This window comes from Impatiens glandulifera, chromosome 1 (genome assembly GCF_907164915.1).
Source record: "Impatiens glandulifera chromosome 1, dImpGla2.1, whole genome shotgun sequence".
NCBI lineage: Eukaryota > Viridiplantae > Streptophyta > Magnoliopsida > Ericales > Balsaminaceae > Impatiens > Impatiens glandulifera.
In genome coordinates, this window is record NC_061862.1 from 158,811,372 (window position 1) to 158,830,864 (window position 19,493).

A 19,493-nucleotide genomic window follows, 5' to 3' on the forward strand; every position below is an offset into this window, starting at 1 on the left:
AACAAGTGTAAAATCATTATTAACTAGATGTTTTTTTTGTATGTACGCATTTCTTCTGATGATAGTAATCAATTTATTTTAATAATGAACTGTAGATCCATTCATCTTTATACATTTATCTTCTTTATAATTAATATTTGTCAACAAGTGCAAAATCATTATTAACTGGATGGTTTTTTGTATGTACGCATTTCTTCTGATGATAGTAATCAATTGATTTTACTAATGAACTTTAGATCCATTCATCTTTATACATTTATCTTCTTTATACCTAATATATGTCAGCAAGTGCAAAATCATTATTAACTGGATGATTTTTTTGTATGTACGCATTTCTTCTGATGATAGTAATCAATTGATTTTAATGAACTTTAAATCCATTCATCTTTATACATTTATCTTCTTTATACCTAATATTGTTCAATAAGTGCAAAATCATTATTAACTGGATGGTTTTTTTTGTATGTACGCATTTTTTCTGATGATAGTAATAAATTGATTTTACTAATGAACTGTAGATCCATTCATCTTTATACATTTATCTTCTTTATACCTAATATTTGTCAACAAGTGCAAAATCATTATTAATTGGATGATTTTTTTGTATGTACGCATTTTTTCTGATGATAATAATCAATTGATTTTACTAATGAACTGTAGACAGGGCCGGCCCTGGGGTAAGCCCAGCAAGCCCTCGGGCTAGGGCAGCCCACTCCCCAAGGCAGCCCATTTGTTAAAAATATTAAGGTATTTAATAAAGTCTATTGTAATTTTAAATGTAAAATGGTGTAGTTTAGTGGTTCAACATACAAACTTAAATTTCATATGGTTATGGGTTCAAACTTCACCAAGAACATTTTTTTTATCAATTTTTTAAACTTGACCTATCGACTTTTTTCTACTGAGGGCTGGGGCAGCCCAAACCTTGGGGCCGACTCTGACTGTAGATCCATTCATCTTTATACATTTATTTTCTTTATACCTAATATTTGTCAACAAGTGCAAAATCATTATTCACTTTTTTCTACCGAGGGCTGGGGCAGCCCAAACCTTGGGGCCGACTGTGACTGTAGATCCATTCATCTTTATACATTTATCTTCTTTATACCTAATATTTGTCAACAAGTGCAAAATCATTATTAACTGGATGGTTATTTTGTATGTACGCATTTCTTCTGATGATAATAATCAATTGATTTACTAATGAACTGTAGATCCATTCATCTTTATACATTTATCATCTTTATACCTAATATTTGTCAACAAGTGTAAAATCATTATTAACTAGATGGTTTTTTTGTATGTACGCATTTCTTCTGATGATATTAATCAATTGATTTTACTAATGAACTGTAAATCCATTCATCTTTATACATTTATCTTCTTTATACCTAATATTTGTCAACAAGTGCAAAATCATTATTAACTGGATGGTTTTTTTGTATGTACGCATTTATTTTGATGATAGTAATCAATTGATTTTACTAATGAACTGTAGATACATTCATCTTTATACATTTATCTAATTTTCATTTGTAGGTTATATTTTTGTGTATGTGTGTTTGTGACATGGCTCTAGCTTCTCATCCATTGGCCTTTGCTTTTGGCATCATCGGTAAGTATTTTAATTTGTCTTAAATATTGTTGTGATTTTTTAAAACTAATTAATTAATAATAATGCTGTGCTTTTTTTCTTTTCTTTTTTTAAGGTAATATTATATCTGTTATGGTCTTTCTCTCCCCCATGTAAGTAGTTATATCATTTCTTAATTTTGCAAACCTTTTTTTTTAAATATCAAAAGTTTGTTTGATATAATAATAATAATATGTCTTTTATGTTGAATGTGTATTGAAATTGTTTTCAACCACACTTTTCTTACTATTAGAAATAGAAAGTCTACGCAAGGGTTCCAAGTGGCCCCTTACGTCGTAGGACTGATTAGTGCCATGCTAATATTGTATTACGCGTGGCTAAAGGTCGACGACGTAATACTTTTGATTACGATTAACGCATTTGGATGTTTGGTGGAGTCGATCTACATCGGCATCTACATATTTTATGCACCCAGAAAGGTATTATTTAAGTTAATGACGTTTCATAAAAATTGTTTATAAAATGTTTGTTGAATACTTTCTGTGCAGGTCACCTCTGTGGGATGTGTTATAGGGACTTTGAGAGGATTTTGGGTTATTGTTATGCTAACACAAGTTCTGGTAAAAGAACACTTCTTTCAACTGAGAGTTGTTGGGTGGATATGCTTAGGCTTTTCCGTTTGCCTTTTTGCATCACCCCTTCTTATCCTGATAATATATGATTATCATTCATATGTTCTTTTTTTTTAATATATGTTATAATTTTAAATCTCAACAATCTTTATTATTATATTTTATTTACAGAAACAGGTGATACAGACGGGCAGCGTGGAGTTTATGCCCCTCACCTTGACTCTTACACTCACCTCGGTAAGTATGGACTATTTATGAAGAATGTCGTTTGGTTTTTTTATGGACTATTTATGAAGAATGTTATCATCTCAGTAAGTAGCTTAATTAACTTAGTCATTTATATATATATATATATATATATATATATATATATATATATATATATATATATATATATATATATATATATATATATATATATATATATATATATATATATATATATATATATATATATATATATATGACTAACTCATGATTTGATTTTTTTATTTTTAGTTCCCAAATATTTTGGGGGTAGTATTTGGGATTATTCAGATGATAGTTTATTGGATATATAGGTCTGTCTCGTCCAATAATGCTACTGCTGCTGGAGGAGTTGGATCGGTAAATTTACCCGTGGTTGTAGGGGATAATATTGAAGAGTTAGTATAATTTCCTATTTTATTTTCTGAACGGATCATTGTAGTTGTTAAGAATGATCTGAACTAATGTTATATTATGATATTATTCCACTGCATTATTTTGAGTTTGGTTGAGTTTCACTGTAATACCTAACATGTATATTTATGGTACGTTTTCATTTTTCCCCCTTTTCCAATATGTCAACAAAATGTAGATTGAAGAACACTGGTATGTGTAAAAAAGTTTGTAACCGTATGTACCTAGAGGTTTAGGATTTGTAGAAGAAATATACCGCCTACGCCTTAGACAGATTAACCAGATTTCATTCATTATTACTATTTATAAACTACTAACCCATATAACCCCCTTCCATTCACTAACTAACTGTCACATTTTGTTGTTCTTGGTCTGAAAATATTATAGGTGATTGGTTTGGCATCAATCCCGGCAAAGAGGTAATACAAGTTAATATTGTTGGGAATATATTCTTGTCTTGTTTTTCCATCACAACATATTTAATATTGTTGAAAAAACAATACAAAGATATACAAACAATTGAATTCTGAAAAGATTGAAGTTTGTATCACAAACATTTTACATTTAAATAAAATAATAACATGATCAATTCAACCTCAAAGATTATGCAATACCAACAAAACAAAATAAATAATTGCAAAAAGCTTGGTCTTTAATTGTATTGTTATTCAATAAATAGCATTTGACTATTTATACAGAAAATCAGCTTAAAAATTCATATAGAACCCACCAACAATAGTTAAACAAGAAAGATAACTAAATAAGATTACAATCTATAACCAAATGTGAAACAAAAACAGTTCCAAATATAGCTGTTAACAACATATCAAGATATTAATCTAACGGTTAAGTCTACAGATCAGCCGATCACTTCTCTTCTCCATCATCGTCGTCATCATCTTCATCATCATCCTTCTCGTCTGCGGAATTGGATTCTCCTTGATCATCACCTTCTTCTTCATCGTCTGTCATATTGTTTATGACTTCAGTGATTATCTCCTTCACCCCGGCTTTTCTATGCAAAAGATCTAGCTCAAAATGTTTGCCTGTCAATAAACATGTGTTATTTATGTCAAAAGGGTGTGAAGGGTGTGTTAAACTAACTAAAAACAACTCAAGCATGAAACTAACCTAGTAATTTGATAATATCTGCGACTGCCAGAGTTGCCTGCAAAATGAACAAAGACATGGCCATGTCAGTTCATTCAGGTTGCCATGTATAATATAATTGCCGCATAACCAAATGCAACTTTAAAAGAACATGGCCATGTCAGTTGCTAAATAATCTTTACAGAATTCTGACTTTTAAAATTGTAGAGAACAAACCTTGGAAGGCCTCTCACGAGATCTCTTTTCCACCCTTGCCTTTCGCTTTTTGCTTCTCTGTGTATGTAAAGTAGCATGATAAGGTAAAATGAAAAAGAAAATCATGAACACTGAAAAGGGCAAACGTATATCTAAAAAATCAAGCCACAAAAAATTTAACCTGCTCTTTTTCAGCAAGCAAGGTATCAGTGGTATCTTCTGGAGCTTCCAAAAATTCCAACAATTTTATTGAAAGTTCCTCCTGAAAATATCAGTCAAATGAAAGAAAAGATTAATCCATTATCCCAGTAAGCATGTACAATCATCATCTAATAACACTTACCTTCTTAGTGGAAGTCTTATTAACTGGAATGTTAAGAACATCGCAGAAATCCAATAGCTTCTCCTTAATACATTTGTCAAGTTTATCCTTAATCTTACCCTTTTGCTTTTCCTGTTGAAAACTTAATTAGTAAAGAGTGCCAAGGGTTCCAACACTAGTTTGACTGGTAAATATAATATAACATCATAATCTAAACCTGTTGCATGCATATTCAGGTTGCAAAAGAGACAACAAAAAGAATAATTGCAGATAAGTAAAAACAAGTCTTTCAATGTTGAGCAATGTACCTCGTTCTCAATCCACACATAGCCAGAAAAGTTGCCAATGTTTTTCTTTAATGTGTGTATCTGCAAACAACAAACAAAACAAAGGTACTCTTATAATACAATCTAGCACATGAAAATGGATTATGTAAGCATTCCTGATCCATCAAGTCAAATCAGGAGATAAAAAATACAAATATAGATTTAGACACTGCTTAAATCATTAATAAAGAAGGCACAATAAAAAACAAATAGACAAACTAAGAAGTATTACCTTTGTTTTCTTTCCAAACAGGTTTGAGTGAAGAACCTGCAAATTGTCATCAGGCTTTCTCTTTGATAACTTGTAAGCCACAGGAAAATTCAAATTTTTAGATCTTAGTGACAAAAAAATACCACCAGAATGCTAAAAAATATCATTATTAAGGCAACAAGCAAGCAGAATTTTATGTATTATCTTATTTTCCAGCTTTGTCACTGATGATAAGTTTAAAAATAACAGAGGCACATATGAAATCTACTTCAGAACAAAACTGCAAATAACCCCTAAATGCCCAGTATAACATCATTAACAGAGTTTCAGGATTAAATGTCGAATCATGGTTCGAGACCGGTGCCATTTGCAAGGTATGTGAATCAGCTTCTCAACTCAACTTGAATCACCCAAAACCATCAACCATAACTCATGTTACGTATTTTTAAGTGAAAGGATGTTCAGATTAAATCTCTCAAGAACACCTTTCATTTATGACGATCTTTCACCTAGATCGAGGAAACCAATGGGAAATTGGGATGAACACGATGAAAGGGAACCCATTTCTATTTTCAAAACATCCGAGATCATCGAATTCCATCTAGTATTGGAGTCATAATGAATTTATGAAGCTTATGGACTCATTGGCAATTTGAGAGGATTCCAAAGGTGGAAATTACTCATTTTCTTTTCAAATAATCCCCATTTTCAAATAATCTAATTTTTCAACTTCAGAAGACCGGTCAACCACTTCATCCATTAGGTTGACTTGTGTTTGACCCGCCTTTGACCCGGGTTGACTCGTCGATTGACGAGTTGACTCGGGTTCGCCTCGTTCTTTTGTTTTCTCCTCTTTTGAGCACAAATTTGTAAACAACAATATTATACTCAAAATTCAAGATTTTTCGTGCCGGTTATTCTAAAGGTATGAAGGGACTCGGGACTTGAGAATTTTTGAAACTTGTCATTTGGATCATCGTTTTTTAGGTTTTTTTGGGTCGGTTTTTAAAATATTTTTTTTAGATATCTAAGGTGTAAAAATGGGGTGTCTACACTAATGAAACACTTTATTATCGAAAATATGTATTTGTCTTGATTATCACACTTTACAAAATTGGTCATTGAAAACAAACATCATAATTAGTTAAGATATAAGTAACTCAATGTCATTCACATATTAAAAACAACCATACTCCTATATTTGACTTCAATCCATGACACAATATTTTGTTTTTAATTTTCCAAGAGATTAGGGAATCACCACCTAAACTAGTAAGAGATTACCGTGAGTCTAAACATGAAGCACAATCAACATCACAATAAATCTGTAATTTTATAGAACTAAAATCACAATAAAAAAAAATCAAAGAATAAAGTACTTTTAAGACATTTTACCAATCTAAGAGTTACTTCCCATTTAGATAATGATGGAGTATGCATGGTCTAGTAAAACCAAGGTATATATTTATTAATCATTATATTATGTATTTAATCATGTATTGTAACCCCCACGTACTCATCAAGTAAAACAGCTAAAACATATAATTCTATCTATCTTTTATTTCTTTCTTGGTATCAGAGCATCTCTTGGACTACTCTTTTCTTTGTTCGATCCTATGACTGATTCAAACAAAAATCAGTTGTTTCCTAACTTTCTTCAATCGATCTCTGTTAAACTTGATCAGCACAACTTTGTAATCTGGAAAAATCAAGTTATACTAGTTCTTAAAGGCAACCGTCTTTTCTGATTTGTTACTGAATCCCACCCAGCCTCCTGTGCAACGATTACTTCTGTACAGGACGATGAAGCTGTTGTTGACGATGACGAAGAGAAACCCACTGTCGTCGCAAATCCTGAGTTTGAAGCATGGGAGGAGAAAGATCAGTGAATCATAAGTTGGCTTCTCTCTACCTAATTAGATTCCAATCTTGCTCAAGTTGTTGGCGACGCATGTGAGACCTCTTCGCGTCTTTGGGCTACACTTGAAAGAATGTTCGCAACACAATCTAGAGCTCGTTTGGTTCATTTGCGACTACAACTCTAGACTCAGAAGAAAGGTAATAAATCAATGAATGGATACCTTCAATATATAAAATCTATAGCAGATTCGCTTGCAACAATTGGTGAGAGAGTTTCTGAACTCGATTTGTTCACTCATACCTTGAGTGGTTTTGGACCAGAATACGAGGCCTTAGTGGTTGCTGTAACCACCCGTTTCGAACCGGTAAGTGTCGAGGAACTCACTGGACTCCTACTCAACCACGAACAACGGCTAGAACTGGCACATTCTGTTGCCAACAATGCCTCGGCCAATCTTGCTTTCGGATGACATAGAGGAGGTGGAAGAAACTCTCGCGGGAATCCATCACCGCGGGGAAGGGGATCAAATTCAGGACCCTCTAAATATTATATGGCTAAAAATTCTTATGCCAATGTACCTATTCCGAGTCCGGTGGATGCTGGAGCGGGACGCCTTTATATAGGTCCAACAATAACATAAATAATAATTCGAGTCGAGCTGGATCGAATTATGGGCCCAATAATCTTCAATTTGGAAACAGTTTATTTTCTCGTGACGGGAACCGCCGTAGAAATAATAATGGTGGTAATCAACGTCCGAAATGTACCAATTGTGATCAATTTGGACATTCATCAGATAATTGTCGCTCTCACCAACAATGTCAACTTTGTTATGGTATTGGACATCTTATCAATACTTTTCGGCGTAGGTTTGATCATAACTTTTAACCTTCGGCTCCGCCTGCAGCTATGATGGCCAACCCATCAGTGATCTCAGATTTTGCTTCGTATCCAGACTCGGGTGCTACTGATCATATTACGGCTGGCTTAGAAAATCTCCATACTCACTCGGCATATCAAGGTACTGAACGAATTTCAGTTGGTAACGGTAACCCTCTATTCATATCTCACATTGACAATTCTATTATTAATAGTGGAAATCAAACTCTACATCTACGAAATATTCTGCATGTTCCACAAATTGTCAAGAATTTGATGAGTGTTACTCGATTTACCGCTGATAATAATGTATTCTTTGAATTTCATCCTTCTTACTGTTTGGTAAAGGATCGCTCTATGAAGATGGAAGTTCTTCGAGGCAGACTTAAAGACGGTTTATACTATATTTCTCCATCAACAATCCCTAAACATGCTCTTACAACCTCTCGAGCTTCAACATCTACTTGGCGTCATCGTTTTGGACACCATTGTGCTGCCACCACATCTTATGTTATTTCTCATTTTTAGTTATCTATGTTAGGAAACAAGAACTTTAATGTTTATGAAGCATGCCAGATTGGAACAACTCATAAATTACCTTTTCCAATTTCTATATCAAAAATTTTCTCCACTTGATTTAATTCATTTTGATGTTTGGGGACCGGCTCCCATTTTCTCCCGTTTTCTCTACAAATGATTTTCGTTATATGGTCATTTTTGTTGATGATTATAGTCGGTATACGTGGTTATACTCACTTCAAAAGAAATCAGATGTGTTATCTATATTTGTGAAATTTAAGGCACTTGTTGAAAACCAATTCAACCGGAGTATAAAAATGCTCCAGACTGATTGGGGTGGAGAATATCGTAATCTTGGCTCATTGACAGAACTTCATGGTATACAGCACCGACTCTCGTGCTCATATACGAGCGAACAAAATGGAGTTGCTGAACGAAAATTACGACATATCACTGAAATCAGTCTCACCTTAAGGGCACATGCATTGGTACCTCCTCAATATTGGGATGATGCGTCTCTCACTGCAACATATTTTATCAACCGACAACCATCAACATCTCTAGATCATCGCTCTCCATATGAAATATTATTTCGGTGTGTGCCTGACTATATTTTTTGAAGACTTTTAAGTGTGCCTGTTACCCTCTCATAAGACCCTACAACCAACACAAGATGGATTTTCGGGCCATCCGATGTACTTTTCTTGGGTATAGCTCGGTTCACAAAGGCTATAAATGTCTCTACCTACCAACCGGTCGTATATACATCTCTCGACATGTTACCTTCAATGAACAAATGTTTCCCTTTTTTACAATATCACCTTCAGCACCTACTCACACAACCCAACAACCATCGCTATCTATCCTCACATATTCTGTTCCACCTACAACCTCAACAGTTATTACTGCACAACCAACCACACCTACCACACTTACCACATCTATCCCTCATAATAATCCAATTAATCCAATCACTACCCCACCTCAATTTTTTTCTAACTCATCTACTCCCACATTGGTTGAATCCACACCTATTCCTAGAAATCCTCTTCCTCGTACTTCACATGTTCGTGTCCCTACATGCTCCATTCATCACATGGTCACTCGAGCCAAAAATCGGATTCATTCCTTAAATATCAACTTTGCCTCTAGTGTTGAACCTACATGTGTTTCATCGACCAATAAAGACCCTGCTTGGAGGGCTGCCATGACATCTGAGTATAGTTCTCTACTCCAGAACAACACATGGACTCTTGTTCCGCGAACTCAGGCTCGCAATGTAATTGGATGCAAATGGGTTTTTAAACTTAAACGGAAAATTGATGGGTCAATTGAACGGCACAAAGCACGACTTGTTGCAAAAGGTTTTCATCAACAATCTGGAATTGATTATGAGGAAACCTTTAGTCCGGTTGTCAAACCAACTACTATCTGAACCATTCTCTCACTCTCTGTTACACGATAGTGACCTATCCACCAACTTGATGTGAGTAATGTTTTTTTCTTCATGGTACATTACTTGAAGAAGTTTATATGGCTCAACCGCCTGGATTTATACATCCTGATTTTCCACATCATGTATGTCGTCTAGAAAAGGTCATTTATGGACTAAAGCAAGCCCCGCGTACTTGGCACTCCACGTTATGTAGGGCTTTATTATTCATTGTCTTTATTGAATCCAAATTCGATACATCGCTTTTTATTTATCACAAATGCGATATTTTGGCTTATCTACTAGTTTATGTGGATGATATTATATTTACGGGAAACTCTTCACCCCATCTTATGTCTACGATATCTAAATTGTGTAAATTATTTCCTATTAAAGACATGGGTGATATTCATTATTTTCTTGGAGTTGAAGCTACTCGAACTCCTACCGGTTTATTTCTTAGTCAAGTTAACTATATTTCCACAATCCTTAAGAGAGTTAATATGGTGGATGCAAAGCCACTTCACACTCATGTTGCCACTGGGTATTCTCTTTCCAAACATGATGGTGAACCCTTGAGTGACCAACTTCTCTATCGAAGCATTGTTGGCGCTCTTCAATATCTTACTCTCACACGTCCTGAGCTCACCTTTTCAGTTAATCGAGCGTGTCAGTTTATGCACTCTCCCACCACTACTCATTGGGCAGCTGTAAAACAAATATTTCGTTATCTTCGGCATACACCGTATCATGGATTACAAATTCGATCATCATCACAACTTTCTCTTACAGCATATTCTGATGTTGATTGGGCCGGATGTCCCGATGATCGTCGATCCACCACTGGCTATTGTGTATTTCTTGGAGACAATTTCATTTCCTGGAATTCCAAAAAGCAACAGGTTATTGCTCGTTTTAGTACATAGTCTGAATATCGTGCCTTGGCTCATGCTACTATTGAACTTTGTTGGCTCCAATCTTTTCTAGGAGAACTTCACGTCACTCTGAATTGTCCTCCTATTCTATGGTGTGACAACATTAGTGCTGTATTTTTCTCTGCAAACCCTGTCTTTCATGCTCGTACCAAACACATTGAGATTAATTTTCATTTTGTTCGTGAACGTGTTGCTCGTAAGACACTTATCATTCAATACATCTCAACTCGTGATCAGATTGCAGATATCCTTACTAAAGGTCTTTCATCTAAATGCTTTTCATTTTTTCGTGACAAGCTCACAGTCTGTGCCACTCCGTTTCATTTGCGGGAGGATGTTAAACAACAAAACTCATCATCGGTATCAACAACAGAAATTAACAACAATAGTTAATTTATCTATAGTTACTTACTTGGGTATATCAAATGTCATATTGATTAATGTATGTATATTTATTGATCATTATATTATGTATTTAATCATGTATTGTAACCCCACGTAAAACAGCCAAAAGTTATTTACGGCTAAAACATATAATTCTATCTATCTTTTATTTCTTTCTATCATAAGAGCGTAAAAAAATTATCATTTTATCATTGCACACCATTTAAGAAGAACCTTGATTGATCGTAATAGTTCTAGTAGATTATTTTATGCTTATTTATTGTTCCATCAACATTTAACTTTAACTTATATACCCATTTTGAACTAATTGTTTTTTTTTTTTTTTTTTTTTTTTTTGGGAAAACAGCTTAGTGCCATTTCATTAAAAAAAAACCCAAAAGAGGGAAAAAAATACAAAAGTTTAAGATCAGATCTAGACAATTTGTAGATTTGACAATGAAACAATAATTGAATTACAGACAATAAATCTATAGGCAAATCAGTAAAAAAATCCAAGTATTATTTTTGTCAAATGCATCTAGCTATTCTTGCATTGCATCAATCAATTCTTGAGATTTGTATGCCTAATCAAATGTGACTGGTTTTGTAAAATAGACATGTACGAATGATCTAAAATGAAAAAACAATATATGGATACGTGGTTGGTGTATGACTAGAGATAAATCTTGTATAATTAGAATGAAACTGTTTCGGTTTTTGTCTTAGAGACAATTTAATTTGTCAATCAATGATTATTAATGTAAACTTTATAATCATTCACACCCAAGTTGGTGTTTTCTTCATTATAGTACTTTGTCTTACTATGTCATTCAACTCAATAGACAGACTAGATAGTAAAGACGAATTTCCAGGAATTGGTGAATTTCGAGACAAAGATAAATAATTATCTATAGGAAGATTGAATGGTAAATAACTAATTATGTAGTATTTGACAAACTAGATTGATCATAATTGTGAATGAAAAGTGACCTAAGAGTTATTTTTTATTCAGATTTAGATTAAACAAAAAAAAAAAACACATCTTCATACAAAATAATACTGATGGTTACAATTATTTTATCCGTATGCTTTATATCTATTTTGTCCATCATTATAACTTAGTTGTTTATTTTAAGTTATATTGAAATAAACTCAATGATCATCTTGCTGCCTCTCAGCACTCTTCCTCCTCGTCCTCAAGCATTCAGGTGCATCATTTTTGTCTCTGTTATGTAATTATACATTTATGTATAAATATGGTAATAGCGAAGTGTACTAGTATAGACGAAGCCAACACAAAATCTAGTGATGCCGAAGAACAAGAGCAGAAGCTGCTACAAACAAAGCCGACTCCCAATTTGAGATCCAGTCGCCTTCATTGTTTTTGGTTAGGAATCGAGTCGTATATTACTAGTCATCTTCTCCGTCAATTAGTGTTCTTCCTCTTTTGACGAGCTTATGCAGGCCATACAACTATTCTCATATTAAAGCCTCTTATTTCTTATATTGGTTTGAGATTTTTAATCTAGGTTGGTAGTTTCTTCTCCATTCATTTTCTATTATAAGTTGCTGAATAATGTTGGGTTGTCTCGGTTTGGAAACTCAAACGACAGATTTAATTACATCTAGGTTATGTAAAAAAATGAAAAAGAGGAGAAGGAAAAAGCACACTCTACAAATGACAAGGACAACCTCTAAGTATTCGAAGAATGAAGGTTATAATAAGATATTTTCAAACAAATATAGTGTTTTAGTCCTTTATTTAAAATATTCAATTGATTTTTAATAATGAGGTTGGTTGATATTTTATTGATTATTTTGAAAGGTGTCATTGGCTTTTAGATAGCATCAGCTACTCATGATAGCTCAAGTGGTTGAGATCTCAAGTGTCATTTCCACCTATTGAAGTAGGAAGTTGGGTTAGCCTCTCAATTAAAAATATTGGTCTCAAACTAAAAAAAGAAACTTATGGGTAGCCTATTGACTTGTTCTTTGTATTCTCTTAATTTGTGTTGACATGGACATAGTGGATATACAAATTATATGTGTAGTTATTGCCAATATTTTGTATCAACTCTATCCATATCCATGTCGCCATAAATGAGCTTGAAGTTGGAAAAACAATTGTTATTGCATTTGCGGTAAATGACCCATGTTTTTTGGATGATTATTTATTTGTTGTTTGTTAATAATGATAAATAGAAAAAGTATTTGAGATGTTTTAGAGTCTTTGCAGATGTTGATAAAACGATGGTATGCAAATATGCAAATTGGATTATTTTCTAATTTTGAATACAAATCAGCACGTGTATTCTCAATTACCCACAATTTTCTTGACTCTACTTTCTTTTTCTTTCCGCTAGTAATAATAATTAATGATGCCTATTCTTTATATTAATAATTTTGAACTCCAATCTTTAAAATTTTATTTGATTATAGGTATCTTTCCTCTGTTTTTGTAGGCAACTTGTACATAGTTTGCTGGAATAACAATGACTGTAGCGGTTATTTTTAATCCCTTTGGTAAGGTTTTTTCAACCCTTATATAATAACATAATTCCTACCTTTTGTGTTGTATTGAAACCCATATTATTCCCCAAGTTTGAACTTCCTCCGTTACTCAGGTCAGTAATAAATTTATCTCAGTTCATTAATTTTTCAATTTTTTGCTGAGTTATACCTAATTGTCCGATCAATGTGAGTTTTTTTTCATGATTTAGGTTTCAACTCAATCATTTTCATTTGAGCATTCTTAAAACAAATATGTAATATTGATGTTCCTCTTGTATCATACATCCAACAATGTAGATATGATTCATATCTACATAGTTTAAATATTTGTTTTCTTTTCTTATTAAAATAAATGTAAAATACATTTTACAAATAAGAAAATAATATGGGATAAGGGTTATTAAATAATGAGGAAGAAAAGTAACAAAAATACACAATAAGTAAATAAGGTAGAGATAGATTATAAGAGGCGAAGATGGTGACAAAACAAATCTTACCAATATGTTTCTATTCTCATTGTTTTCTTACTAAAATCAATTTTAAGTTGTTAATATGAATAGAAATGTCTGACGACGAATTGGAAGCATGATTGTGGGGTGTCAGACAAGGTCTTCTTAATTAAAAAATATCTTATGATCATGTATGTTGCATATCGAGCCACTCAAGTATTTTAACAAACATTTTCAAAAATGTATTTTAATTTATTCATAAAAATTATATTTTTCTTTTAAGTTTGTTATTCTAAAACAAAGTACTTATTGTCATCACTTTCCCAACTTGCCGGATAATACAGAGCCATCCCCATATGTAAGTTGATCACTTCTCTTATAATTAATTAATATTCAAGGTTTTCTAAATACGTGTCACATAATTTGGGGGAAAAAATATAATTCTTTTAAAATGTAAGTGATTCTTACCATATATATGGTTGAAGACAAATCATCCATATTTGAATACAATATCTTTCCTGTCATATATCAGAGAAATGTGATGTTGGACTAAATCAAAATTCAAATAACATTAACATTAGAACGATAAAATTAGTCAATTAATTCAAATCATTTCACTTCAAAAGATTCTTAATTATACTGAAACTATCAACTTAGAGTAATGATGGAGCTCTCAATTTAGAATAATTACTAGACTAAGTGTGTGCCATACATTATTAAATAACCGATATAAGTAGTTACAGACATGGATAAATCTAAATCATGACCAACAAATCAATAAGATTAATGTATAAAAAAAAAATATCGTGTTTGTAGTTTAGAGAATATTAATAATGAATAACTCAAGATTTTAAAGAAAAGGAGCAAATGATAGTGATAACAGATATCTCATAGAAATTGATGTGTCTTCGATATAAATTTCAAAGGATAAGTTATCTTTTATATATATAAAAAAAAGATTTGTATTCATTACTCAAATTAGATTACTCACTTTGAAAATTCATCTTGGCCACATTTGATATTGACTAATGTATCTGGGCCACCTCTAGTATTGACCAATGCATTTAGGACACCTCTAACATTGATTAATGTATCTGAGCCACATCTGACATTGACTAATGCATCTAGGCCACCTTTGGAATTGACTAATGCATCTAGGCTATCTTTGGAATTGACGAATGAATCTGGTCCATTCGGTTTTGACTAAAACATATGGGCCATTTATAATTGAATAATGTATCAGGACCATTCGACATTGACAAATTCATTTTGTTAGGATCGGGATGGCCAATAGGGGACCGGGGTCTGACTTATTGGTAATCGCTTACAACAACACAACACAACGCACTTGTACTAATCCAGTTAGATATTAGAACCGCTCTTAACACTACACAGATTGTCACGAACTCTTGAACCAAGTTCAATGACGAAATATCTGTTTCAATTTGAAGCAACGTACATGATTCGGTTTGGAAGGTATTAGGAGAAGTCGGTTAAGGTGGAGAGAAAGCCGGTTCGGTTGAGGAAAGTGTAAGTTATTTTGGTTTAGAGTAACAGATGTTTCGGTTCAGTTGAGGTGAGGATAAAGCCAGTTCGGTTAGAGACAGAAAATAAATGAAGAACACAAGACAGATTTTTATGGATGTTCGGAGCAAACTCTCCTACGTCACCCCTTCTTCTCAAACAATGAGAAGAATATTCCCTAACTGGAATATTTCAACACACACTCCGACCGAGTCTTATTTAGTGTTCGTCGGTTACACCACTCACAATATGATGTAATACTTTTACTCAAGGTAAAATACACACAATACAATTACAATTTCGAGAATTTCAATCACTATTCGAGGTCGCGCGTAAGATTTCTTTTTCTGTAAGTTCACACTGTTCTCCTCTGTATCTGCAGAAATCTGTATGTTCTTCGTTGCCTTGGGCTTCTGTTTATATGAGAAATATGACAATGGTCATATTTTTCTCTCTTCAGAGGATTGGTCATCTGAAGCCGTGCCGGTTCAGATAAGGTGGCGTGCACGCCTTGCCATTTTGGACACATGGAAGACATTCACTAGGCAGTCGCCTGTTTCAGAAGATTGCTTGTGATCTTGGGTAAGGTCAGGTAATCATTATCCTGCCCCATGCTTCATGTCACAGCCCAATCTTCCTAGCCCAAGAAGAGGAGGCTTAAGGAGAATGTCACGGCCCAATCTTCCTGGCCCAAGAAGAGGAGGAGGCTTAAGCCCTCTTAAGCCCAACCCAAAAAAGATTCTAGACTGGAAGGAAGCTGGAAGGAAGGTCCTTGATTAGCGCATCTAATTGAGAGTTAAAAGGAATTCCTTGATTAGTGCATCACTAATTGACATATAAAAGGAATGTCCTTGATTGATAATTATAAGGAATCCCTAAATTAGTGCACAATCAATGTAACAGCTAGAATTAGTCCTATAAATACCTGTGAGAGTTAATATAATACTATTCTTTGTAAGAGTTACTCTCTCTCTAAAATTCTTGTGTCAATTATATTAAACGTCGAGTGTTGCGTCGAGTAAGGCTGACTAGTTACTCGTTCTTGAGAAGATCGTAACTAGTGCCGCACAGATCGTTAGTGAAAAGACTGAGCCCATGAAAATTGGTATCAAAGCTGAAATGACGAGGAGATCGGAAGAAACTTCAAAGGTCGTGGACGAAGTAGAGAATCTTCCCCACGGGACCGGAGAAGATGGTAGGAACTCTCGCAAAGTTCAGGCGGGAGGAACCAAATCTACCAAAGAAAGAGAAAGATCAAGAGATGTTATCGTTGACATTATCGCCAGGTTGGAGAAGGTAGAACTCACTGTGGCGTACGGACAAGATAATGACGGGGACCTAGAGGAACGCATTGCCGAGCTTGAGAAGGAGAGAGACGAGCTCCGAGGAGGAATGCAAGGTGCCCTGAATGAAGGCTTGTCCAAATGTCAAGAGCAAGCTTAGATCGTGGAGCAGACCCTCCTTGGTGAAATCAGGACCTTGACTGAGAAACTCGAGGTAATGATTTCTAAGTTACAAACTACCGAAGAGGATGTAGCGTTACTCAAGAAGGCGGTTGCGCAAGAATGCGGACGCACGCCTGTAGGAGTCCCCAATCCAATAAGGATAGACATTCCAAGGCCTAAAGTGTATTTAGGCGAGAGGAATGCGAAAGAGATCGACAACTTCCTATAGAGTCTAAATCAATATTTCAAAGCACTCGGCCTAGTAGAAGAGGCGAGAAAGATAGATACTGCCACGACATACCTGGAAGACACTGCGATGTTGTGGTGGAGGCGAAGGAGTAGCGACATTGAAAAATGTATGTGTTCTATCAATACTTGGGGTGAATTCAAGGAGGAACTCAAGAGACAGTTCTATCCTGAAAACGCTATTCGAGAAGCAAGGGCCAAGTTGCGGTGGCCCTCACAAAGAGAGAGTATCAAGGAGTATGTCAAGGAGTTCATCGCTACTCTCCTTGAGATCCCTAACTACTCAGACGACGAAGCCTTGTTTGCCTTCACTGATGGTCTACAAATGTGGGCGAAGTTGGAATTGGAACGACGTAGTGTCCAAGATCTAAGCTCCGCAATTGTCGTGGCTGAATCTCTTGTCGAGATGAGAAGGCAAGAGAAACCAAAGTCGACCTATGAGAGGAATGACAATTGGGAAAATGGTGGAGACCATCTCCATAACAATGAAGACCCAGTTAAGTTTATCAAATCCAATGGTAAATGAGATCAAGACGAGAAACGTGGAGAGAAACCCCGGATAAAGTGTTTCTTTTGTGAAGGGTCGCACAAAGCAAGAGAGTTCCCAATGAAGTACAAACTATCAGCATTGATGGAGGAGCAAGAACGCCTTCACGATGAAGCTCGATTGGGGTCGTTAAACCTACTTACTGTCGTTACAGCAAAGTTTGATAAGTCAAAGTCCGTGAAGAAAGGACGACTATTTGTGGAAACTAGAGTAAGAAACCACATGGTTAAAGCTTTGTTGGATACGGGAGCCAACAACAATTTTCTAGAGGTAAAGGAGGCGAGAAGACTGGGGATTAAGTACACTAAAGAGAAAGGGTGGCTTAAAGCAGTCAACTCGGCACCAAGTGCGACTTATGGAGTTGCTTGTAATGTAAAGATCAACTTGGGGGTGTGGACCGGCCTTCTGGATTTCTCCATTATCGACATGGATGACTACAAAATGGTTCTCGACATAGAGTTCCTAGACAAGGTAAATTCCATCCTACTCCCTTTTGCCAATATGATATACATTCTAGAGAAAGGTAATACTCGCACAATACCTTTAACAAGAGAGGGCAAGAGAGAAACTAGGCACATATCTGTCATGCAACTCTCAAAAGGTGCGGAGGACACCTACCCATCATCTTTTGTCGTTATGAAAGAAGATGAGAAAACTGAGTCTAAAGAGAAGATACATCCAGAAGTTACAATTGTCCTAGAGAAAGGTCACTATGTAATGCCCGCTGGAGTATTAGAGAAACTCCACCATAAGAGAGAGGTGGATATCAGAGAAGAGTTAGTCAAATGTACTAAACCATCGGCGACGGTTCTTTATCGCATTAAACCTCCCAAATTGGAGGAATTGAAGAGGAAACCAGAGGAGTTTCCATTCAAACAAGAGAAGTGCGAAATAGCCAAGACCGCCAAAAGAATGAAGAAATGAGAGGAAAAGAAGAGAAGACTTGGAGTTCGGAGGAAACCGAGTGATAGTAAAACTTCTCCTCCATCAAGAGAGACAATTTTCCAAAGTTCATAAGGGGCTTGTGAGGCAATACGAAGACACTTTCTTAGAGAAGAAACGGGTTAGAAAGCCAGCATGTCGCTCAAAACTTTTATCTCATGTGGAGACATCATCCAGGCCTACCAGGAGGAAGCGACGAGGATGTCGCCAAATTGAGTGGGGGAGAATGTCACAGCCCAATCTTCCTGGCCCAGGAAGAGGAGGCTTAAGGAGAATGTCACGACCCAATCTTCCTGGCCCAAGAAGAGGAGGAGGCTTAAGCCCTCTTAAGCCCAACCCAAGAAATATTCTAGACTGGAAGGAAGCTGGAAGGAAGGTCCTTGATTAGCGCATCTAATTGAGAGTTAAAAGGAATTCTTTGATTAGTGCATCACTAATTGACATATAAAAGGAATGTCCTTGATTGATAATTATAAGGAATCCCTAAATTAGTGCACAATCAATGTAACAGCTAGAATTAGTCTTATAAATACTTGTGAGGTATTACATTGTAAATCACCAAGTATTCGAGTAATATAATACTATTATTTGTAAGAGTTACTCTCTCTCTAGAATTCTTGTGTCAATTATATTAAACGTCGAGTGTTGCGTCGAGTAAGGCTGACTAGTTACTCGTTTTGAGAAGATCGTAATTAGTGCCGCAGGGATCGTCAGTGAAAAGACTAAGCCCGTGACATTCAAGCCTGGTTTCTTCTTTTACATATTTCCA

The 19,493-nt window shown here is 35.0% G+C and overlaps 1 protein-coding gene and 1 long non-coding RNA gene across 2 annotated transcripts; one reads left to right on the forward strand and one right to left on the reverse strand.

Annotated features, from left to right (window-relative positions):
* Window positions 1–1,569: 1,569 nt before the first annotated feature.
* Window positions 1,570–2,880, forward strand: LOC124913118 (bidirectional sugar transporter N3-like). The gene is made up of 6 exons (XM_047453737.1): window positions 1,570–1,615; window positions 1,710–1,746; window positions 1,887–2,073; window positions 2,143–2,214; window positions 2,398–2,463; window positions 2,764–2,880. Exons 1-6 carry the CDS (start codon window positions 1,570–1,572, stop codon window positions 2,878–2,880), a joined length of 525 nt encoding a protein of 174 aa, XP_047309693.1.
* A 1,269-nt stretch (window positions 2,881–4,149) lies between these two features.
* LOC124918642 lies at window positions 4,150–5,153 on the reverse strand. Its single transcript, XR_007097494.1, has 5 exons — window positions 5,072–5,153; window positions 4,822–4,881; window positions 4,535–4,645; window positions 4,373–4,453; window positions 4,150–4,269 (listed from the first exon to the last, which is right to left on the reverse strand). It is a non-coding gene; the product is annotated as an uncharacterized LOC124918642 (long non-coding RNA).
* Window positions 5,154–19,493: the final 14,340 nt, after the last annotated feature.